The 24,489-nt window shown below is 49.2% G+C and overlaps 1 protein-coding gene across 1 annotated transcript in view; it reads right to left on the bottom strand.

Annotated features, from left to right (window-relative positions):
• Nucleotides 1-258: 258 nt before the first annotated feature.
• The window catches only part of TTLL6 (tubulin tyrosine ligase like 6), a 35,033-nt gene continuing 10,802 nt past the window's right edge, over nucleotides 259-24,489 (bottom strand). Inside the window, 11 exon segments of the mRNA XM_044250539.1 lie at nucleotides 259-714; nucleotides 3,849-4,108; nucleotides 4,593-4,959; nucleotides 10,171-10,440; nucleotides 11,407-11,581; nucleotides 12,434-12,622; nucleotides 14,812-14,987; nucleotides 16,300-16,525; nucleotides 22,278-22,363; nucleotides 23,022-23,165; nucleotides 24,095-24,251. Of these exon segments, the coding sequence (XP_044106474.1) occupies nucleotides 3,849-4,108; nucleotides 4,593-4,959; nucleotides 10,171-10,440; nucleotides 11,407-11,581; nucleotides 12,434-12,622; nucleotides 14,812-14,987; nucleotides 16,300-16,525; nucleotides 22,278-22,363; nucleotides 23,022-23,165; nucleotides 24,095-24,251 (2,050 nt within the window). The 3' untranslated portion in view covers nucleotides 259-714.

Raw genomic sequence — 24,489 nt, 5'->3', positions numbered from 1 at the left:
TTAGTGTACACTTCAGGGGAAGATGTATCATTCTTGCAAGTTGATATAAAAAGACCTGCAGGCTGGGTAACTCTCCCCTCACTTCTTCATCAGAAAGATTGATGTGGATGTGGACTGGTAAGAGAGGTAGCAGGAAGGTGTTAGGCATTGGGGTGGCTCAGGTGGGAGGTGGTCTGGTCTGTACCTGGTAAAGTTACATCTGCACCAATTCCCTTACCCAGGGCTCAGAATCCTCCAACATGCCTCACCCTTTCTCTGTCTTTTCTCTTTGGGATCGAAAACCAAGTGACGCAGACCTGTTGGTAGACTGAGGGCTTTGGATTCCTGGAAACTTTGAGTCCTTCTCTGAAACACTCCTCCTTTCACACTGCTCTATCTGGGGTTGGGGTCAGGGAGTGTTCTGGATGATGGGGCCACCTGAGGGACCAATAGAAATGCTACCGGTGGGGCAACTGGGCTGTGTCCTGGGGCAGAACCAATACGTTTCAGAGGTCATGGTCCTACAGCCCTGGAAGCTAACTGGGAGGGCACAGAAGACAAGGCTGTTGGCCCCATGCTGTTAATGGGAAGTCGTTATAAGACCAGGATATCTAGACGAGGAAATAAAACTTTCAGTTGACTCTATGGACATTGTAGACACTTTAAGAAACGATAAATTATTTCCTGGGCGTAAGAGATGGAAAGAGGGGAAAATGACAGAGATCCAGTCTGATTCTGAAAAGAAAAAAAAAAAAGAATTTTTCCTTAGCGTTTCCTTTAAAATGGCCTTTAGAATATTCAAGCCAATTAACTTTTATCACCATCCTGTCTAGTAGGTCAGGAGACACTCCTAGATCCATATCCACAGTCACCAGAAACTCATTTTACCTATGCACCATTCACCTTCCTGCATCCTTCTAGCGCCAGATGCTATGGTATGGACCATTCAAGAGCGGCCAAGATGGCTGGACAGAGACAAGAAGCGGTAGCGGTTAAGTGTGTGAGTGTAGGATCTCTCAATGCCCTTTTGCAAGTTATTTAACCTCTCTCACCCTTTTTTCTTTTGAAAAAAGAGAATGACAACAGCACTCACCACACAGCGTTGCTTTGAGGACTGAGAGAAGGTAGGCAAAGCCTTTAGTCCACTGAAAGCAAGTGCGTCTTGCTTCAGTCCCTGCTGGGCTCATCGCCATCAACGTGGCATCGCCACCATCATCATGCTGGTGGGTCGTCCTCACCAGTGCCGCCAACTAACTCGGGTGCCAGGCATCCTGCTTTGGCAAGCTTTTAATCATCTTAAAATCTATAAAATGCGCTATTTATCCCCTAAAACTCAGTTGTTGACAGATTTGGAATCTGAGGCTCGTTGACCGACCTACTGTGAAAGTGGATCCAGAGGAAGGAAGATGAGATTATAGTGATTTAAGGAAAAACATGGAGGAATGTGTCAGGCCTCCTGTCCTCACATGGGGCAAGGTGGAAGAAACATCATGTTCTTTTGTCCAGAACCCATCACTTCTGTGAGGTTGGGGGAGTCACTTACTATCCCCCAAACCCTGATTCTCTTCCTCTGCAAATTGAGGATAAATCATAATGTCTTCTTGTCAACCTCACAATATTGACCTGAGGATTGCATGAGACATGGCACCTCTCCTTGATGTGTGGAAGGTATTACAGCAACTGGGAGAGCCCCTGATCCACAATTTGGACCTTTCCTCTTTCTTTCGTTCAACCATTAGTCATTATGCCGAAGCCCTATTCTTATGCCACATCATCTTTCATTTGTACATCAATGCATCGATAGCCGGGCATTGCCCTGTATATAACCAGATTTTATGAGTTTGCCTTGTATGTGTCAGTCCTTTGTGGACTGATTAATTGGGATTTTTAGTCACCATCATTTGACATAAGAGCAGAGGGCCAGCTCTGAGATCTGGTGACCCCATACAACATGCTAAGAGGGCCTGCCTGGTCTTTCTGGCTACCTGCAGAAATAGAAGAGCTATTTACTACAACTTTAGCTCAAACTGAAGACTATTACAAACACCATTGGAAAGAAAGATGGTATGGTTTGGGCATCAGAACCATGTGACTCAAATCCTTGCTCTGTCACCAACAAGCTATGGGACCTCCCAAAAGTTAGGCGTTAATGTTTTTTGAGCCTCATTTTTTTTTCTTTTCTAAAAGGCACGATGTGATTGAAATGAAATTAGATAAAAAAATATATGTAGAAGTGTTCTGGCACCTCTATGGTAGGCTCCCAAAAAAAGGGATAACTATTACCATCATTAATATTCATTAAAAAGTTACTGCCTTCAGCCACTGTCCACTACGGTAGTAAAAGTCTATAACAGAAGACTCCGTGTGACAAACTGCTCTTAGAAATTAGAGCCAGAGAAACAAGTCTCTCCTACAGAACTAGCTACCTATTTATCTCTCCTTTTGAACTTATTTTTACTCACTTAGGAGAAAATATCAAAAACTTCTCTGCCAACAAAATCCCAGAGCCTCTCAGGGAGCCTGAAACCAAGCTGGACTTTGCTGAAGAATGATACAGACACGATAAAATGAGCACTGGGTGTTGTATGCAACAGATGAGTAACTGACCTCCACATCTGACACTGACGATACACTCTATGTCAACTAACTGAATTTAAGTAAAATAAGTTAAAAGGAAAAAAAAATAGAGGGGTGACTGGGTGGCTCAGTGGGTTAAGGCCTCTGCCTTGGGCCTGGGTCATGGTCCCAAGGTCCTGGGATCGAGCCCCGCATCAGGCTCTCTGCTGGGCAGGGAGCCTGTTTCCCCTTCTCTCTCTGCCTGTCTCTCTGCCTACTTGTGATCTCGCTCTGTCAAATAAATAAATAAAGTCTTTAAAAAAAAAGAAAAAAGAAAAAAATTCCATCTGAAAAAGAAGGACACCTGATGTCAGGGGTTCAAGTAGGTGAGAAGCTCATTTCTAATTCACTATGGCCCAAACCTGGTGTTGGGTCACCAATCCCTTAAGTGCCAGTATGGGGACAACTAGGTGGCACAGTGTGGTAAGCCTTCGACTCTGGTTTTTAACTCTCTTTCTCACTAAAATAAATAAATCTTAAAAAAAAAATTTTTTTTTTAATTTTAGTACTGGAAGATTACAAATCGAAGATAGTAGGGGTGGGTTTGAGCTCCCTAAGGGCAGGCCAGTAGGTCAGGCCTGGCTGTCACAGGTTCCTCTGCCCAGGCCTGGGTCTAGATGCAGGACAGTCCTCCCTACCACACCTGAAATGCTTATTTGAGAGACAGATTCCCAGGGCTTCATCTCAAGCCTCTTGCATCAGAACTTTCAGGGGGTGTGACCCAGAAAACTATAGGCTTAACAAGCACCTCCCCCCCCCCACCGTGATTCATATTGTCAGGGAAGTTTGGGAAACACCAGGCCCAGTTTTTCTCTGACGGTGGTGAGAAGGGCATCAGAATCATGGAGAAGCCCTCCTCAAATGCAGATTTCTGGACCCTCCCAGGACCTACTGAATCAGAATTTCCGGAAGCAGGCCGTAGACGTATGCATTTTTACAAGCACCCAAAGTGATGTCTGTGGGCTGATGTTTACCTGTTTGCCCTCCTGCTGCGTGAGCTACTGGTCACAAGGGTCAAACTGGCGGTCACAGTCTGCTTTAGTAGGAGGGAGGGAGGGAGGTCATAGCAGAATCACACATTGCAAGGGGCAGGGGGCGGGGCAAATTTTGATTGAGGTCCGTCTGAACTGTTTACTTACCTGGATGTCTTTTATCAATCCAGGCACCCTCCTACCTCCCTGACGTTCCAGAAATACACACCTGCGGTGCTGGTCAGGGAAACAAGCCCATGAAGGGAATACAGGTGGACCCACCTAGTCCCTCTCACATCCTTTTTGGCCAGAGACCAGGTTGCGGCTGTAGACTTCCTGACATGGGTCTCTTGCGGTGCTGCTGTAGCTCCTGCCAGGCCTCGGATCCAGTCGGGCTGGGGTGGCGACCACCAGCAGGTCACTGAGGGTCATTTCGTGGCTGGGAGGACTGTGCAGGAGCAGGAGCGAGGACAGACGCAGCTGCCTCTTCTCGCCAGAGCTTCGGCTGCTGAAGCAGCACTCCCAGGGCAGGCAGCGGTTTTCTGGAAAGGCGAAATCATTGGCATCACCCATTTGTAAGGCTGGGCGAGGCGCACATGGCCCGCGGAGGCCGCCTCGCCTCCCGCCGGGGTTCCCTGGCTTCAAGCTAGCTCAAGTTCCTGAACCAGAATCCGCCTCTGCTCCTCTCCTGCCAGAAGCTTCTCTTTCCTGTTTCCCCTTTGTGCCCTTCCGCTGATTCCGACTCAGCCAAATGCCCCTCGCCTCAATGACAACCAGCAATCAGGAATCGTCAGACAGGGAGCTTGCCAAAAGCAGTTTGTTTTTACCTTTTTTTGTAATTTCAGTAAGACCAGAGACTCCCTAAGAATGTGAATGATATCTCCCCCACCAGGCAGGGAAGGGGGTGTCTTCCTAAGGCTGCATCCCCCCACCGCCACCCCAGACTGGGCGCTCCACAAAGACAAGGACTGGTCCTGTTGGGAACCCCTAAGATCTTGGCACCCGCCTGGCTGGGCTGGCACTCACGTGACTTGCGACTCCGCCCCAGCTTTGGGCTGCCGCAAGCTGGGAACAGGGAGAGCTTCTCCCGAAGTGGGACCTTGGTGAAGAGCTCTGACAGCAGGGGCTGCTTCTGAGTCTCATTCTCCAGCGCCGGCCAGCTTGGCTTCAGACTTCGTGAAAAGCTCTGGGATTTTGCTGGAAGGCAAATTTTGGATATTTTCCCCTGGATGAGGTCTTGCGGGAAGTGATGCTCCTTGTATTTAAAGGCCACCTTGTCCATCTCGGGGCTACCGCAGTCAGAGCTGGTTGTCCCGGTCCCACCAGGCAGAGGTTCTGGGGAGTCTGAGACCTGAGTGGTAGGAGCTGGGCACGTTTCTATCGAGGCTAAGGGCTGGAAGAGAGAACAGTCCAACGTGAGATTGTGGAAGCCCGACACGCCTTCCCATACCTTCTTGATTTAAATAAACAGACTAAGGAGGCCAAGTTCATCAGCAGCAAGAAAGATTAGGTTAGAATAGGGCGCCTGGGTGGCTCAGTTGGTTGGACGACTGCCTTCAGCTCAGGTCATGATCCTGGAGTCCCGGGATCGAGTCCCACATCAGGCTCCCAGCTCCATGGGAAGTCTGCTTCTCCCTCTGACCTTCTCCTCGCTCATGTTCTCTCTCACTTCTCTCTCTTAAATAAATAAATAAAATCTTAAAAAAAAAAAAAAAAGATTAGGTTAGAATACTTTCGTAACCAGGAATTGGCTGAACACTAGGGCAGAGGATGGCGAATGTCCATAGAGCTTCCTCTGGTTTTTTGTTTTGGGGGTATTTTTTTTTTTAACAAAAGAGAAATTTTATTTTTCAAATTTATTTATTTATTATTTAAAGATTTTATTTATTTATTTCAGAGAGAAAGGGAACACAAGCATCTGCCTGAGATTCTCTCTCTCCCTCTGCCCCACCCTCCATGTGCATGTGTGCTCTCTCTTTCTAAATAAATACATCTTTAAAAAAAAGATTTGATGGAGTGCCTGGGTGTCAGTGGGTTAAGCCTCTGCCTTTGGCTCAGATCATGATCTCAGGGTTCTGGGACTGAGCCCCGCATCGGGCTCTCTGTTCAGCGGGGAGCCTGTGGCTCCCCCACCCCCTCTGCTTGCTTCTCTGCCTACTTGTGATCGCTGTCTGTCAAATAAATAAATAAAATATTTTTAAAAAAAGATTTGAGCATTTCAATGCATGTAAATTTAATCTTAAAAAAAAAAAAAAAAAGAAAAACAGGCTCAACACGAAAAAGGTCACAGAATGAGATAAATGACCCAATCACATTTAAATAAAGTTTAAATGCATATATATATATATATATATTTTAAATACCTCCTTTGCCAGGAAACATATTAACAAAAGATGGTGGATAGGAGAATGGGAGGTGAGCATAGAGATAAGAGGGAAATATACTTTTTTTTAAAAGATTTTATTTATTTATTTGACAGACAGAGATCACAAGTAGGCAGAGAGAGAGAGAAGGAAGCAGGCTCCCCGCCGAGCAGAGAACCCGATGCGGGGCTTGATCCCAGAACCCTGGGATCATGACCTGAGCCGAAGGCAGAGGCTTTAACCCACTGAGCCACCCAGGCTCCCCAAGAGGGAAATATAAATAAATGAAAGATGTAAAGTCTTTGAATGAAGCAGGGCTTTTTATTAAATTAACACTATGCACATGAAATTAAAAAAACAATAAAAAATTGCTGCTTATTTTAAAAAAATCTCTTTGGAGTTAAGTAATACTACTTTACACTTAGATTAATGAGAGAAGAACAAAGACAGTCTTAAGAAGTCGCAGTAATATTAAAATAACAGCTAATGCTTCCTGAACCCTCTATGGCAGGTGCCACTCTCTACATTTTCATGTATTCTTCCATTTAAGCCTCAAAGCAATCCACTGGCAGGTACTATTATTAAAGTTCCGTTTTTTAGGGGCACCTGGGTGGCTCAGTGGGTTAAAGCCTCTGCCTTCGGCTCAGGTCATGATCCAGGGTCCTGGGATCGAGCCCCAGATCAGGCTCTTTGCTCAGCAGGGAGCCTGCTTCCTCTTCTCTATCTGCCTACTTGTGATCTCTGTCAAATAAACAAAAATCTTTTTAAAAATTTCCATTTTTAAAAGATTTTATTTATTTATTTGAGAGAATGAGAGAGAGACAGAGACAGAGAGAGTGCAAGAGCTGGAGGAGGGGCAGAGGGAGAGGGAGAAGCAGACTCCCTGCTGAGTGCAGAGCCTGCCAACAGGGGGCTGGATCCCAGGATCCCAGGATCCTGAAATTGTGACCTACGCTGAAGTCAGACGCTTAACCCACTGAGCTACCCAGGTGCCAAAATTCCAGTTTTTTCAGTTAAGGAAACTGAGGCGTGGGGAGATAAGAGTGACTAAACACAAGTCATAGAGGAGACTCCAGGATCCAAATAGAGGCAACCAGATCAATGCATACTCTTTACTCTTTTTTTTTCCTTTATTGCAGGAAAAAATGCACATGCGCACGCATGACATAGAATTTGCTACCTTAACCATTTTTTAAAAGATTTTATTTATTTGACAGAGAGAGACACAGCGAGAGAGGGAACACAAGCAGGGAGAGTGGGAGAGGGAGAAGCAGGCTTCCCGCTGAGCAGGACCCTGGGGTCATGACCTGAGCTGAAGGCAGGCGCTTAACAACTGAGCCACCGAGGTGCCCCATCTACTTTAACCACATTTTAAAAAAAAAGATTTTACTTATTTATTTGACAGACAGAGATCCTAAGTAGGCAGAGAGGCAGGCAGAGAGAGAGGAGGAAGCAGGCGCTCCACAGAGAGCCCGATGCGGGGCTCGAACCCAGGACCCTGAGATCATGACCTGAGCCAAAGGCAGAGGTTTAACCCACTGAGCCACCCAGGCGCCCCTACCTTAACCATTTTTAAGTATACAGTAAGTAGCATCAGTAATATCCCCATCACTGTGCAACAGGCCTCCAGGGAGACTCCCTGCTGAGTAGGGAGCCTGACCTGGGGCTTGATCCCACACCCATGAGCAAGGACCTGAGCTAAAACCAAGAGTCAGATGTTTAACCAACTGAGCCACCCTGGTGCCCCTCAGGTTTTTAAAGATTTGTTTGTTTATTTATTTATTTGAGAAAGAGCAGGAGGATGGGCAGAGGGAGACAGGGAAAGAATCTCAAACAGACTCCACACTGAGGGCAGAGCCCAATGGGGGACTTGACCCCACGACCCCAAGATCACAACCTGAGTGGAAACCAAGAGTCAGGCACTCAACCAAATGGACCACCCATAAATCCTTCAGCCATTTAAAAAATCAGGTTATCTTTGGTATGAGTTGTAAGAATCCTTTATATATTCTGGATACGAACCCCTTATCAGAGACATAGTTTGAAAGTATTTTCTCCCATTTCATAGGTTGCCTTTTCACTCTGTTGACTGTTCAAGTTTATATAGTCCCACTTACCTACTTTTGCTTTTTTTTTTTTTTAAGAAATGGCTTTTTTTTTTAAAGATTTTATTTATTTATTTGACAGAGAGAGATCACAAGCAGGCAGAGAGGCAGGCAGAGAGAGAGAGGAGCAAGCAGGCTCCCTGCTGAGCAGAGAGCCCGACGCGGGGTTGGATCCCAGGACCCTGAGATCATGACCTGAGCCAAAGGCAGCGGCTTAACCACTGAGCCACCCAGGCGCCCCTGCTTTTTTTTTTAAGTTTTGTTTCCTTCTTTATTATTTAAGTATAATAAATACTTAAATACTTAATAAAACTAAATTACTTAAATAAATTTAAGTAATCTCTATATGTAACATGGGACTTGAATTCACGACCCTGAGATCAAGAGCCACAAGGTCTTCTGCCTGAACCAGGCAGGCAGCCCTGCTTTTGGTGTGAAATCCAGTGTCATGAAGCTTCAAAGCCTAACCTCTCTCTTTTTTTTTAAGATTTTATTTATTTATCCGACAGACAGAGATCACAAGTAGGCAGAGAGGCAGGCAGAGAGAGAGGAGGAAGCAGGCTCCCTGCTGAGCAGAGAGCCCGATGTGGGGCTCCATCCCAGGACCCTGGGATCATGACCCAAGCCGAAGGCAGCAGCCCAACCCACTGAGCCACTCAGGTGCCCCCAAAGCCTAATCTCTTAAAGGTGTTTATGGAATGGTGGTTGTAAACCTATTAATAAGTCATGAAATTAATCTAGTGGGTTGTAACAGGTATTTTTATTTATTTATTTTAAAGATTTTATTTATTCATTTGAGAGAGACAGAGAGAACACAAGCAGGGAGAGACGGTGAAGCAGACTTCCCATTGAGCTGGGAGCCTAACATGGGGCTGGATCCCAGGACCCTGGGATCATGATCTGAGCTGAAGGCAGAGGCTTAGTCAACTGAGCCACCCAGCTGCCCCAGGAACTGGTATTTTTGAAAGAACAGAACAGAATAAAAAATATCAAAGGAGTCACCATCCATAGTATGGCTCATCATTGTTTTAGAAGCTTTTTTCCAGTGTGTGTGTATGGACGGATGAAATGAAACAGATTTCTACTGCAGGCTATGGTTAGGAACTTGAAAAGCATTGCACTCCTCCGTATTGCACTTGGGTCTAGCAATGCCCAGCAAAGCCGAACATTTTCCAGGACTTACAATACAGTCATCACATAGCCTGACTACAGTAAACACAAAAGGACCCATTCTAGAGCTGTCAGGACCACATTTATGCGGCACCCTAGTGTCCACAAAAATAGAAAATCGACTGTCACATTAATTAATGTTCTTGATGTGAACTTTATGGGTGATGTTTGTTTTAATTTCCTCATTGTAGAAGAGTTATAAAGATTGTATACATCTGGTTTTCTGCTTATAAATATCTATAAAAGTTATTTAGGGCTCCCGTGGAGATCTGAAAGAGTGTTCTCTCCTTTAACAGGTGTCCATACACGAATGGAGTTTGAGAAACATTGTGTAAGGGGATGAGCTGGGTTCGACACTGCCACAAAGCTCAGACTGTGACCTTATTCGGAAACAGGGTCTTTGCAGATATCACGAGGCAGGTGAAAGTGAGGTCATATTGGATCCGGTGGAGCCCTCAGTCCAATGACTGGTGGTGTGCTTACAGGAAGGCCACGTGAAGACCTACAGAAGAAACACTCAACAAGTCCCACTGGAGTCCCAGTGCCACAAGCCAAGGAGCGCCAAGGATTGTTGGCAGCCACCAGAATCTAGCAAGAATCAAGGAAGGAAGAGAAGGATCCTCCCTTTAGAGCCTTCAGATGAGGCACGGCCCCACCAACATCTTGTTTTCAGACTTCTAGCCTCCAGCACTATGAACAAATAAATGTGTGTTTTAAGCCCCCAAGTCGGTGGTGATTTGCTCCAGCAGCCAGAGGTGAGAACATGCCTAAAGATGGGGTGCAGAAGACAGCCACTAGAAAAGCCCTAAAATTATGGATCCATTCTCCTAGCATGTACGCTCTCGCACAACTTGGACTTCCCAGGTGGGGACACCGAGGCTTAAGTGGCTTGCTCAGAAAGCAAGACTCCTACCACTGCCCCTTGAGTGAGCAGAGCCCTCTGGGGAGGTAGACCGCTCTACTCACCCCTGTGCTGGGAAATATGTTCACTGCGGAGGCAGATTTGACCTCCTCGATTCTGGAGATGGGTTGACTGAGCTCCAGCCCCGGGCAGCTGAGAAGGTTCGAGTGGCTGAGGTCAGGTACAGATGTGTAACGCCTTGCAGCTATAGGCTTGCAAGGAGGAGGGCTGGCCCCTTCTGGGTCGAGGCTGCTGTCTGTCTCATTTGTCTTTGCGTCTCTGACACTCAGGAAGAAGTCCGGTGTGCAGGATACCAATGCCATTGGCTGGAGATGCTGGGAAGGAGGAAACCAAACACAGCCCGTGGGAACCCAGCTCTGTCCACTTCCAGATTTATCTGCACCAAGGGTAGGTGCCGAGGAGAGGAGGAGGAGAAGGAAAGCAACAGGTATCAAAGTCTCTCTAATCTGAGGTTCTTATCCTGGGGTGCAGGGACCCCCTAGAGGGCTCATGGACAGTTTCACAGGATCTTTGAGCCGCTTAAACCTGTAGTTTTAGAACTTTGTATACTTTGTATCTTTGTATACTTTATGGTAAGAGAGTATCATTTTTTATCAGTTTCTTAAAAGACCTATGACCCTAGCAAAGTTACAAAAAAAAAAAAAAAACCCTAAAAATATCCTGCTGTCATCCTGTCCCTTCAGGTGAGGGTTCAAGAAAAAGGAGATGGACCAAAAAGCCAGTTGAGTCCTTCCCCTGAGCCGGAAGAAATAGTGAGGCAGAGAAGGTCAATCCAAAGATTCAGACTGGAAGACAACAGGACAGCTGCCCCCCGCCCCGCCACGTCCAGTGCTGGTCCACACTTCGAGCAGAGAGCAGGCTGGAAGGACCTAGCTGTGGCGCCTTACCCCACATAAAGGTGAGGGTCCTGCCTCCGTGAAGCCCTTCTCTGCGGCCCCCTCTCTCAGCTGCACCCCTGGCCTGCTAGAGGGGAGCACTCCAGCCCAAACTGGGCTTGGGACCCATGAGTAGGATGGTCCCGGAGCCCGCTCCCTACACGGGGAATCAAGCTCAGCCTCCCAGTGGCTTTTCTTCCCGACGGAGGAGACTAGGACAGAGCAGCGAGAGTCCTCTGAAGGATGCCCGGCACGTCGTGACTTCCTGTGGGCTGGCCCTCTGTCAGCCCCCTTCGTTCAGTGCGTCAGGGCTCTGAGCAGCGGTCTCCTGAGCACCCCCCCACGGAGCGGCCCCAGCCGGGGAAGGGTGCCGGGCACACACGCTCCCCTCCCAGCGGGGTTTACTTGTTTGAAGGTGAAGGTGGCGGCCTGGGGTTTCTGCTGGGGTTTCTGTCGGCAGCTCTTCGTCCTCTTGCCCCTCGCTTGCTCGCCCGCCGACTCCCCCTGCATCTCCACCTTCTTCTCCTTCACTGGGAAGGACTTTTTCTCCTGCTTCAGCCTCAGGTCCTGGATCAGCTGCCTGTCCAGGTGGAACAGGGTGGGTCGCCGAGGTTAGGGATGGGCTGCAAAAGTGGGAGCTCCCCCACCCCTCCCCGAGGGGTCGCTGATGCTTGGCAAAGAGTGTGGTGTCTTGCCCCCGGGTGTCCAGTCTGCTCAAATGACTATAGGGCCCCACGCAGGAGGTGGAGGGGACAGCCGTGCCTCCCACCATACCATTCCCAGTCTGGGGAATAGCATCTAAGGAGTGGACACAGTCGGGGCCTCTGCCCACCTCCTCCACCTTCTCTCTCTCTCTTCACTTCCCAGCAGGCCAAATCCCACATGTGGCGGGGCTGGGAAGAGGGTCTGGGTAGGGGTCCAACCCGAGGGGCCCCTACGTTGGGCCACTTTATATCCTGGGCCTTTCTGGCTAATGATGTAGTGGGAATAACACAGTCACATGGGTCAGGAGACAGGGATCCCAATCCCTCTTTGGTCATCATCATTCTATGACCCCTTCTGTGCTCCGACCTCCCCGTCTATAAAATGAGGTGATGGGTAGGGACTGGACAGGACAGGATGAGTGCCTTTCAGCTCTTAGATTTTAGGCGTATGTGAATCTAGGAGATCGCTCCCTGGGAATTCTGGAGGAGGGTGCAGGTTCCTGTCTTAGAAGTGAGTTTCTAGAAGCAGCTACATACTGAACACCCCACACCAACGATGCCTATGATGCCTGGTCCCTGTGAGACTAAAGCAAATGCTTCCCTGACAATATCTAGGTTGGGGATTGAAGCTCAGAGACCCTCCTCACCATCCTAGGCCCGTCACCCAGAAGGTCAAGCATGACCCAATCCATCGCAACACCCATCCACCTGGCCCGGAGCCTTCCTACCGGGCATACTCCTCCCGAGCCCTGGAGGTAATAGTATTCTGGAAGAGGGAGTTGTTGTCCTGGAAAAACTTCTCATACTTCTCCGAATTCAGAGTAGGATAAATCAGGCGGAACCCCCCACGATTCTCCTGCTCATACTTCTCAGTTTTCTCCAACTGGACAGCCTGGAAACCCTTGACTTCCTCCATCCTGTGGGGGAACAGAATGCAGGGCTGCCGTAGATTTTCTCGGGATGAAGCCTGGAAGGGACATGCCAAGCCGGACGTCCCGTGGGGCCAGGCCGAGGCCTTGCACACAACAGTGGTCAACCCGTATTTGCTAAATAAACGTGTGAACGTGTCCCTGAAAGGAGATCCTAGCCCTCTCAGGACGGCCAATGTCCTAATGCACAGGAACTGATCAGAATGGTCGGTCTTTCTGTATGAGACTCTCTCCTCACACAAAAAACCATCTCCCCTTGGCTCAGCTCTGAGGAGGCAGACCGTCATCACCTCCCTGTTCACAGCCCCGGCAACCCTCCTCTGGAGAACGGCAGCAGCTTGTGTTTGGCTAAATGTGAGGGCCTTTTGGATGCGCTTTTATGAGAGCTGTGATGATCTCATTCTCCTTCACAGCCCCTCAGGGAGGTGGAGGTCAGGGAGGGAGGAATGAGAAACCCCTTTCACAGGAGGGAAACCGAGAGCCCTGAGCTACCAGGGCCAATTCATGACCAAGAGAATGACTCGGGGGAGGGCCCCAGCTTCTCCCTGGTGGATGGATGCTGCCTCCTCCTTGAGCAGTGGAGAGAGAGCTGGCCCAGCAGAAGGCATTCTGGAATCCTAAAGAGCATACTCGCTGCGCTCTGGCCCCAGGCCTGCCCCTTCCCAGCAAGGGGACCTTGCACACAAGTCGGTTCCCCTTCCAGAAGCCTGGTCTCCTTAGCTCCAGCGACAGGACCACACAAGAGCCCCTGCTACCGACCCGCCTCGGAGGGAAGACAGAGAGCACAGACGGAGAGAATCTCAGTGTCCTCCCAATACAGAGGCTACTGTCCCAGTTCCCAAAACTCTGGCCCCAAGAATCAGTGGGCTCTGCTCATGTGGGCATGGCGGTTGCTGTGGGATCTGAAAAGAAACAAAGGCATGTCCTCGGCCGGGTTTAGTCTTCAGACACTAGAATCACCCCACAGAATGAAGGCCCCTATTTACAGGCAAATGCTGCCAGGCAGGGAGCTGGGCACACTCGCCCCCACCAACCCAGGGACTTGTTCCTGTCAATCCAGGGATGCGGGGAGATGGGGGGTAGGGAGTGAGGGGGTAGTGGGGGTGGGTAGTAGGGCTCATGTGTCTTTCCATAAAAGTAAAGCAACAGTTTTAATTTTTGATTGGTAATCCCTGAATCTTCCTGTTGTATTCGTAAACTCATACCCATAATGTCTAGTTCTGTCTACAACTTAATCTCCTATTTTTAGGTTAAAAAAAAAAAAGGCTCAGAGTGAAACTATAGAAGTTGCCACATTCTGCAAATATAAACTGATTTTCCAAATAGGATTATCATTTGTTAGAACTGACTCCACTCCCCACCAACTCCAAGCAAGATTATTTTCTAAAACGTAATGACTTTTTAAAATTGAAGTATAATTGATATAGAACAGTCTGTTAGTTTCTCAGGTGCGCAAACACGATTCACTACTTGTATGTATTGGGAAATGAACACCACAATAAGTCTACTTAACATCTGTCGCCATACACAGTTAACAAAGTTTTTTTCCAGGGTGCCTAGGTGCCTCAGTAGGTTAAGCATTAAAATTTAAAAAATGACCTGCCTTTGGCTCAGGTCATGATCCCAGGGCTCTGGGATGAGGCCCTGCGTCAGGTTCCCTGCTCACCATGGAACCTACTTCTCCATCAGCCCCTCCCTCTGCTCATGCTCTCTTTCTCTCTCAACTAAATAAACAAAATCTTTTTTAAAATGTTTTTTTTCTTGTGATGAGAACTTTTAAGATCTTAGCAACTTTCAAATATGCAACACAGCCTTACTAACTAGAGTCTCCATGCCCTACATTACCTCCCCGTGACTTATTTTATAACTGAAAGTTTGTACCTCTTAAGCCCCTTCACTCATTTTGCCCACTGCCCCCTGCCAGGCAAGACTTTTCACCACCTCTAATATACGCTATTGTGCCAGACACTATGATGAACCTTTTATTACACATTATCTCATTTAATTCCACCTTATAGATCACTGGCTCCATTTCACAGAAAGAACACTGAGGCTCAGAGAAGAGACATACAGGCCATATAACTAGTAGGTTGCTGAGGACCAGGACAACTCAGTCTTATTGGGAGCAAGAAAGTCATAGAGAATGGGGTCCCCAGAGTGAGGGGACACCTCTGTACCTGGTCTCCCGAGAACGACACTGCTGCCGGAATCGCCCCCGTTGTCTCTCCTCCTCCAAGACTTTCTTTTTGTCACAGTTTCCCAGATTGATCAGGACCAAGGTGTCATATAGCAGACTGTCTTTCACCTCTTTATCTAGCCAGGAGTCGGTGGAGAAGCTCGGAGAGTGGTTAACCTGTGAGGGCAGCAGGGGGCCGGGCTGTCGGGTGTGGAAGCAGGGAGTAAGGCCCACATGCCACCTCCAGGGAGCTCCCTAAGCCCAGCATGGGGCCTTGGCTACCACACAGGGGTGGGGGGGGTGGGGGGGAAGAGGGAGAGGGAGTCTGCCCCAGAGGCGCGGTGAGGAGAGGAGGAAGCAGAACCTCCTCTAGTTTAACCAGCTTCGATTTCGGTCCTTTCCTCTTGAGAAGCATCAGGGCCACCGTGTCTGGTTTTCTTGCACCTGGTGGGTGTGCTTTCCCACGTACATGGCAAGGCCTTGAGCAGAGGGAAGGGTGCTGTCTAAAGGACCGGCCTGGGAGGTGGGGAAGAAACCAGACTGATGTCTTTGGGACCCTCACCAGGACTGAGGGAGAGGCAGGTGGGAGGAGGGAGAGGCCTTGTTCCTGCTCACGGAAAAGACCAGATCATTCAGACGCACTCTGTAACATTTGAAGGTTTTTAGTGATTTCTGAAGGCCTGTGTCCCGTGGCCAATTCCACTCATTGGGTAAGCGGTCCAAACAGCCATATTCTCCTTCCTACCTATATCTGAGAACAAAGGCTGGGAATGGAGGAAAGCCAAGGCCCCAGGAAGGGCACACATGATTCGGGCTCTGCCCTCTAAAGACTCTGACTCTGTGCCAACCGTCCCTAACCGCTGGGACTTGGCACCTGGCTCGGCCAACCCCCTTCTCCTATAATGCAAACTGACGGGCCCCTTGAGGGCTGCTGACCTCAGGTGTAATGGGGAAGCCACCCAGATGCTTTCCTTCCTCCTCCAACCACTCTGCCATGGGTCTGGGGGAGGCAGGAAACTCACTGAGTGGTTCGCCACTCCTTCCCTTGGCCACAGACACCAGGCCCCGAGTGGCCCAAGCCCCTGAGATCGAGGACTGGCTGCTCCTGTATGATCTTGAACCCTACCACCCAGCTTTGAGGAAGAACACCCCCTTTCTGGAAGATGATTCTGCGACCAAAAAATCAAGTTGTCCCTAGAGTCTTTCTTGTTTTCTCTAGAGTCTTTCTGTGCCTGAGTTCAAAGATTCCAGGTCTGGGTGGACCTCAAGAGGGCACAGGAGCTCTCTAATTCCCGGCCATCTACCCCCCTCTGGTGGCCACTTCTTAGCTCAGAGAGAAGCCCCAGGCAGCCAGCACCACTGGATGAACGGGCCTGGCCAGGAAGTTGATTAAAATGACTGGCTGAACCAGAGATGAAGGCATGAGCCTGACCCCGGCTGATCCCCAGGAACAGCAGCCAATTTTCACCCCTAACCCCATCCCCTCTACCTCCAGCAGCCAGGGCTTGAGTTTGTGGTCCAACAAAATGTCGAAGCCCAGGATTTCAAAGCAGGCGCTGTTGAGGGTGTGGTTGGGGAAGCAGGTGTGGTAGTTATGCTTGATGATGGGGTGGGCGGAGATGATGGTCTTGATGATGACGTCCTCCATGTCTCTCCAGATCTGCTCCATGTTGTAGCCATGGGTCTCCATGTACATGTTGAAGGTGGAGAGCTTCCTGGAAGGAAACCACAGGCCGTGAGGCGAGACAGCCCACCTTCTGGTCATCTGAGGCCATCTCCTGCTGGAAACCAGAAACCTCTGGAGAAGTTAAGACCCCAGAGGTAATGGGGACAGATGCCCAGGACCCAGGGTGACAACCAGGGCTATGACAGCTCAGAAGGGGTCTTCAGGAACCTCTATAGCCCAGAAGTGGGTGCAGATAATGACACAGAAGACCTGGCTTGGGCACTGTCCCTGTGACCCGGAAAATACATGGGAGGCTGGGGCAGGGACTGGGTATTTGAGGTGGAAAGCTTAATAGATGGGTGAATAAAAAAATATAAAAAAAAAAACCATTCTACATCATGGTTTTGTTTTGATGGCAAATATTTTACAACCTTTGGTGGTCATTAGAAACTCACAGGGAGCCTTTTAAGAACACCAATCCCTGGGTCCCCCCCACCAGCCATCTGACGGGATTCTGGGGGGCACCAAAGACACGGAAACTTTGCTTGAGGACTATTCGCAGAGAAAAGGCAGCCCCTGGGCATTTCCACAGATAGGGTTACCAACTGTCCCAGCAAACCAGGATGGTCCCAATTGTTTAGATAAAGAAGATGTGGTGTGTATCTACAATGGAATATGATGCAGCCATCCAAAAAATGGAATCTCACCATTTGTAACCACGTGGATGGAACTAGAGGGTATTATGCTAAGCAAAATAAGCCAATCAGAGGAAGACAATTATCCCATGATCTCACTCATGGGTGGAATTTGAGAAACAAAACAGAGAGAATTTAAGAAACAAAACAAAAAATAGGGAAAGGATGGGAAAAATAAAATAAAACAAAATCAGAGAGGGAGGCAAACCGTAAGAGACTCTTAACTACAGGAAATAAACTGAGGGTCGCTGGAGGGGATGTGGGTAGGGGGATGGGGTAACTGGGTGACGGGTATTAAGGAGGGCACGGGATGGAATGAGCACTGGGTGTTATATGCAACAATGAGTCGCTGACCTCTACCTCTGAAACTAATGATACAGTATACTTTAATTACTTGGATTTAAATAAGCTAAAATTTTTAAAAATAATAAATTAAAAAAAAAGAACTGAAAGTCTCACATCATGGGAAACCCCTCAGGCAGAGGCAAACTGAGGTGGCTTGTCACCCTATTACAGAGATCGGAGGATGTCTACGGTTCATGAGGAAACATCTGAAGGGTTGCTCTGGTCAGCTCTGAGCTGGGCGCTACAGAAAAGAGGCAAAGCTGAGGGTCTGAGAGACAAGGATGGGGACACAGACACACTCTCCCCCACAGGCACGCGCGTGCGCACAGAGAGTTGAAATGGGAAGTGAGAAAGTGAGAGGAAGAGGCAGGGGCGTAAAGAGTAAAGAAGAGAGACCAAGACAAGAGACATGGCTCACAAGGTTGTTCAAAGAGCTCACTGGACCCCAGCCAGTGGAGCCAAAAAGAAGGAAACAGGAATGTACACTTGCTGAGGGCCTGCTGTCCATGCAAAGCTCAGGAAATGAGAGAACCCCAAGAAACCACCCCCAGGGTCATAGGAAGCCTAAGGACCATTTGGGGGGTCAACTCACATAGGAAACAACCAAGGTTGCATTTATATAAAGACACATTAGCAAAGGCCACTCGATACAGAGGCCCTTCCTCTACTTGCCAATGCCAGGGAAGTGTGGCACATAAATGAATCTTCCAGATTGCTTGAAGCCAAGCCATTCAAGTGCAAAATAAAAATGTATTTAATTTGCCTAATTGGGAAATAAATTTTCCCAAAATAGATTATACACTTCCCTGCCTTCGTATAACAGACACTGCAAATCATAACATAACCTCTTCTTGATGACTCAGGCGCATCACAATGAGCGTACATTACTGTATAATTTCCTAATGCCCCATGGTTAGCCAATTCAATTGAACACATCAGCTATGTGCCAAGCACCCCAGAAGATGCAGAGGACCTGATCTCTGACCCCCAAGCCCTGCCAGATATCCAGTTGTTCTGTCTTCCCCTTCACTGTTCCTGCTGAGTGCATGACTGGTTGGGGGGAGTCTACTGGGGAGCGCAGTTGGCCTCCTGCTGGGGACGGGGAAACTGGGGACAGGTGAGACAGTCAACAAGAGAAGCAGATCACCTCAGAAGATGGGGAAGAAGAAGAGAGGAAAGGTGAGGGGCGCCTGGGTGGCTTAGTGGGTTAAGCCACTTAGTGGGTTAACTTAGTGGGTTAAGCTTCGGCTCAGGTCATGATCTCAGGGTCCTGGAATCGAGCCCTGCGTTGAGCTCTCTGCTCAGCAGGGAGCCTGTTTCCCCCTCTCTCTCTGCCTGCCTCTCCGCCTACTTGTGGTCTCTGTCAAATAAATTAATAAAATCTTTAAAAAAAAAAAAGAAGAAGAAGAAGAAGAAGAGGAAAGGTGAAAAGAAAAGGGAGGCACAGAAGAAAAGGAAGACTCTGCCTGTCCCATGGGAAGTGCTCGGAAGGCCAGGAAGCCACTCGAACCTTCGGAGAGCTTAAGCATAATGGAGAACACATGAAAACGTGTGCACCAAGCCAAAGCAGTTATGGGCTATGGTCGATGTTGACCAGAGCGTGGAAGGAGTCCAGAGATGGGAATGTTCCTGCAGAACCTTCAGATCCACGGGCTCGTCCTCAGAGATTGACCCCCAGTTCTCTCATCTGATTATCAAGTGAGCAGAGACTCACGGAGAAGACGGGCTGCACGGCAGCTCTGTGGCCGGACCAGGACCTACAGCCAGATCAGAGAAGGCAACATGGAAGCCTAGCAAGCCAGAGGGCCTTCAAGGATGTTCTCTCATGTATTCTGTTGGAGCTGAGCAAAGATGGAGAAGCGGGAATGGGCAAGGCCTATATACTGAATGTGAGCCAGAGCGTCCTGGCGGATAATCACAAAGGGGACTGACAGACAGCGCACCCTAGTGGTGAAGGGTAGACACTCGGACATTTTCATGGCGGTTCTATCACCTCCTGGCTGTGGGACCTTGGGCAAGTTACTTAACCCTTTTGCCGCAGAATTCTAATACGCAAAATCGTGCTGATGATAATTCTTAGAGTGTTGTTATGAGGATTAGAGGGGATGAGGTGTGTGTATTTCTTAGAACAGTGCCTGGAACCTAGCAAGCCCTCAACAAATAGAAAGCCCCCTACCCGTGTAGCGGGACAACAATGGAAAGTGGTATCTGGTCACATTACTGTAGATTGAGCAGAAGAGTTTGAACTTGACGCTCTAGGCACCCGGGAGCCACAGTGATGTGGAAGTAAGCAGCAGAGAAGTCCCCCCGTTACTCGGAGAAGGTATGTTCTAAGACCCCCAGAGGATGCCGGAACCCATCCATGGGTAGTACCCAACTCTACAGGTACTGGTTTTTCCTATACATATACAACTATAATAAAGGTTAATTTCTAAATGAGACAGAGTAAGCAATTCATAATAATAACTAAAAATAGAAAAATTACAACATTACACCATAATGAATGTAATGTGAATGTTGTTTCTCTCTCTTGGGCTCTCAAAATAGCTTCCTGGGCTGTACTCGCCTTTCTTATGAGGATGATGTGAGATGACGAGACGCCTACCTGGTCAGATGAATGAGGACAACACAGGCACGTGACCTAGCATTAGGCTACCATTGACCTTCTGACGATGCATCAGAAGGAAGACCATCCATTACCGGACCTCAGTTAACCTTAGCCAGTGATACAAACACAGAATAAGGACTACAGAATATCCACAGCATCTCCCCGCGTGGGGGTTTTTGCTTCTGAAGCTCATTCATACATGTCCTCTCAATAGGTCCTTAACAGCATGTCTGAGGCTGGCCAGCCAGGATTGTACATTTCTGTCATTCTAGAGATGAGAAAATGGAGGCACAGAGAGATCGAAGCCTGGATTTAGGGAGAAGGGCAAGGAGGCCAAGCAGCCGTCAGGTCTGAGGCTGAAGGGAGGCCTGGGTCTGGTGGAAAGGAAGGGACACGGGGACATCTGCAGGAGGAACGTTCAGGATTCAACTATGGAGATGACATCAAACTCTCTAACCTTGCTGGTCAGGAGGCAGAGAAGGGGAGCTGGGCAGGGGAGCCAGTTTGGAAGGCTGGGCTGGGAGCAAGGAGCAAGAAAACGCTGAGTTGGGGGCAACAGATGTCAGGGTGCACCGAGGAGGAATGAGCCTGGAGCTCAGGGAGAAGGGGCAGTGTGGAGGCTAGGGGAGTGGAGCAGAGGGGCAAGGCCTTGCCTGGTGGGGAGGGGGCAGAGGTGAGGGAAAAGAGGAGGAAGGGGGGGTGGGCATCACAGAACAATACTGCACACTCTCCCCTGAGCCCTGGCCCCCTAACACCCCCTCCATCGTGGCCTGAGAGTCCAAAGCCTGTCGCTGGGAGGTCTTCTTGTAAGAGGAGGGGAAATGGAGGCCCTTAGATTACATGCCTTCCGACCGAGGAAAAATCACAGTAAACACCAGCAGTGTCCAAGCAGCCATCGCGGGTCATCTGAGCCTCACAATGACCCTGGGGGGGCGGTGAAGAAGCAGCAGTTCAGAGAGAGGAAGAGACGAACCCACGTGTGTCCTGCTGGTGAGAGTCAGGGCCAGGCCTGAGAGCCAGGCCTCGCTGAGTACTGACTCTCGGCTGACCTGGTGCCCAGGGTCCAGGTGGGGAGCCAAGGAGGCAGGACAGCTTCAGGCACCCTCTGAAACAGCGGAGACTGCCCCTCCAAGCTGGTTTCAGCTGGCGATTTTCCATTTGCTTTTTGGAACTCTGCCACCAGGGGAGTTGTGAAATTTCACGTGCCTCTCTGATGCTTTGAAGCCAAACAGACTGTGTGTTTACCAGGCCTTTGAAGCCCGGGGCAGGGAACGGAGCCACACCTTGCAATTCAACAGACCTACCTTCTCACCCGACTCTAGAATTTACGACCATGTTATCTTGGGCAGTTTAATCTCTCAGAGTCTCAGTTTCCTTGTCTGTAAAATGGAGATGGTACCTAATTCATGGTTCTGCACCTAAAAAGAGCCGATTACGATGCCTCGGTCATAGAAGAGAGAAGATGCAAAGGGGGAAAACATGTGCAGAGCCCCCGGCATGGGCCCCCCAACACAGGAGGCCTTAGTACATACTGCCTTGCCTTCCCCTTGGGCCTGGCCCATGTTCACTTCCTCCAGTCCCCCCTTTTGCCTAAATGTCGAATGAGACAGGATCAGACAACAACGTGAAAGTGATAACTGGGAAGACACTCACGCATTCCTTGCCTTTCCCCCCTTCTGGGGAGTCTCAAAGCCAGCCAGCCACGGCCAGGCCACAGCAGGCATCATGACCTATCACTCAAGAATCTCTGTTGGAGCATCACCCCGGGAAACCACAGGCCAAAGGAACAATGGCTTGACATGTCCCTCTCCCTTGGCCAACTAGCAACAGATAAATATCTATTGGTTTGGAAATGTCAGAAGGGCCCGGTGTAATAAATGCATGTTTTGGTGTGTATGTGGTGAGTGTGTGTGTGTGTGTGTGTGTGTGTGTCCAGCTGGGGATATTTATCTCTCCTCCTCCCAACCTTCTAGGTTTACGATGTAGCCTTCTTTTAATGATTAACAGCCAGAGGGCAGAGAATAAGGAGGCAAAGGAATATTTGCTGAGCCCAGGTGACCCAAGATGGAAACACTAATGTGGACGGACGACAGGCAGGATCTGAGCTCTGAGTGTGGCAGAGCAAGAAGACAGAAATGAGGCAGCCTCCTTACCTCTTGCTTCCGGTATTAGCATCTTGAATGAAATTGGAACTGTGCTTATTAATGGAATAATTAGTCAGGTGCATGCAGATATCATCCTGGGGAAAGAGACACAAGTCTGTGTCATCAGGAGGTAGGGCAGGCCTCCTGCTTCTTCTCTGTGCCCTCCCCTGTGGCCGCTGGGGCTTAAAGAGGAGGAAAAGAGAGGGACCGCCTTGGGGCTTAAACTGGTAAAACAGGAAGTAATATGGTAGCCTTCAGCCTGGGGTAGAAGAGAGTCTAGCTACTCCCAAGACTGGGGGTTCACTGCCCGAGGGACATTTCAGGAATCCTGGGGGGGTCAAAGAGTGAAGGGTGGGAGTGGGGGAGAGACGGGGGCTCGCCCATGACCTTCTCTCCTCACGCATCAGAGATCTGGGGCACTGGCTTTGCAGAAGGGAGATCCGGCCACGAGTCGCAGCCTCATCTCTTCCCAGTTCTGTGACCTTGGACAAGTTCCTCAAACTCTTTTTTGAGTTTTCATGAGGAAATGAAAGTGAGTTTTCATTTCCTCATCTGTAAAATGGAGATCATAATCTCTGCTTCTGAGGGCTCCTGAGAGGGCTAAAGGAAAGGATATCTGGACGTCCGCACCCTGGCACATAGTAAGTGTTCAACAAATGACGGCCACATCCACAGTGCCTGGAGAATGTGGACTGAAGTGGGATTTTTCATCCCGCTAAGGAAGAGGGGGCAGGGCCCATCCCTGGAGCTCACCACGTTGTCTGGGCTGGGGTGGCAGTAGGAGCTGGTGGCAAAGCGTGCCAGTCCTTCGTTGTACACAAAAATCCTGAGAGGGTCACAGGAGGTCATCAGCACATAAATCCGTAGGTCGAACTTGAAGCCATCAATGATAAAGGGCTGCAAGGAGGGAAGAGAAGTCACAGAAGCCTCAGAGGGGAGATTCAGACTTGAAGATTAGTACCTTGGCTTGGTTTCGCCTGGTACTACAGAGCACAGTTTGGGCTGAGGGGAAGAAGACAAGGGGCCTTGACCTGTGGGAGTCACTAAACCCCACTGTGCCTCGGTTTCCTACAGCACAATAACCACCTCCCAGAGATCTCTGGGCAACCAAGCGAAGTAACATTAAAAAGTTCTGTGATGGGGCGCCTGGGTGGCTCAGTGGGTGAAGTCTGCCTTCGGCTCGGGTCATGATGCCAGGGTCATGGGATCGAGCCCTGCACTGGGCTTTCTACTCAGCGAGGACCATGCTTCTCCCTCTCCCTCTGCTGCTCCCCCTACTCTCTCTCTCTGTCTCTCTTTCTCAAATAAATAAATATTTTTTTTTTTTTTTATTAAAAGTCCCGTGATGAAGGACATGTTGTCACCATCTAGGGCTGTGTTACATGGCAGTTCGGCAAGAGAGTGTTCCTGCAGAGCTAACCAGCCCTTCCCAGTCCATGCACACTTCCAGAGGGCTCCCTCCCTGCGGTGGGCTCTGCCACTATGACCTCTGACCGCCAGCCACAGAGCAAACCCGGTTACCATGATCCCTCCAGGACTACTGCCTTCTCCCAAATGAAGCTGGACATCCACAGACCAACAGTGTCCTCCAGGGGTCATCTGCTAGAGGCGACAGGCCCAGCCAAGTAAGGCCAGACCAGCTACAAGGGTTCAAGGGTGATGCTCTGGGCCAGACACATGTCACATCCCAGTTAGAAGGCCTGGTCTGACAACTTTCAAGGCTGAAGACAGGATATGGCTTTGCCCCCGTCACCTCATTTCCCATGTTGTGGCAGAGCTAGAAGGTTGCTGTGGGCGAGAAAGAAACGATCACCATGAAGAAGTACCTTTGAAATATAGAGTTGACAGATCATATCTTCGCCTGGCTTGATATCTTTCACTGTCCGGGTGATGAATATACCTCTCCCTTGGCAGCCCGAATCCGGCTTACAAATGAATGTCTTATTTTTTCTTGACCTGCTGTAGTTCTGCAAATCTCCCCAGCTACCAGAGCAGCAGGGAGGGAACGAGAGACACCTTTAGCGGGGGGAGCAGTGAAAAGGAACACTAGGTCTTTATTAAAACGAAAACAGTAACAACGACAAAAAACCACTAAAGCTATCTAATGCGGCAAAACTCTAAAGTCGACAGACACACGTTGGGAGATCTGGCAATAGAAGAGACAGCCAAGCACGTACACACATGGTGGAGAGAGGGTGGGCTTTGGAGGAAACTCAGGCCT

This window comes from Neovison vison, chromosome 5 (genome assembly GCF_020171115.1).
Source record: "Neovison vison isolate M4711 chromosome 5, ASM_NN_V1, whole genome shotgun sequence".
Lineage (NCBI taxonomy): Eukaryota > Metazoa > Chordata > Mammalia > Carnivora > Mustelidae > Neogale > Neogale vison.
This window is presented reverse-complemented; position numbering and strand designations above follow the sequence as displayed.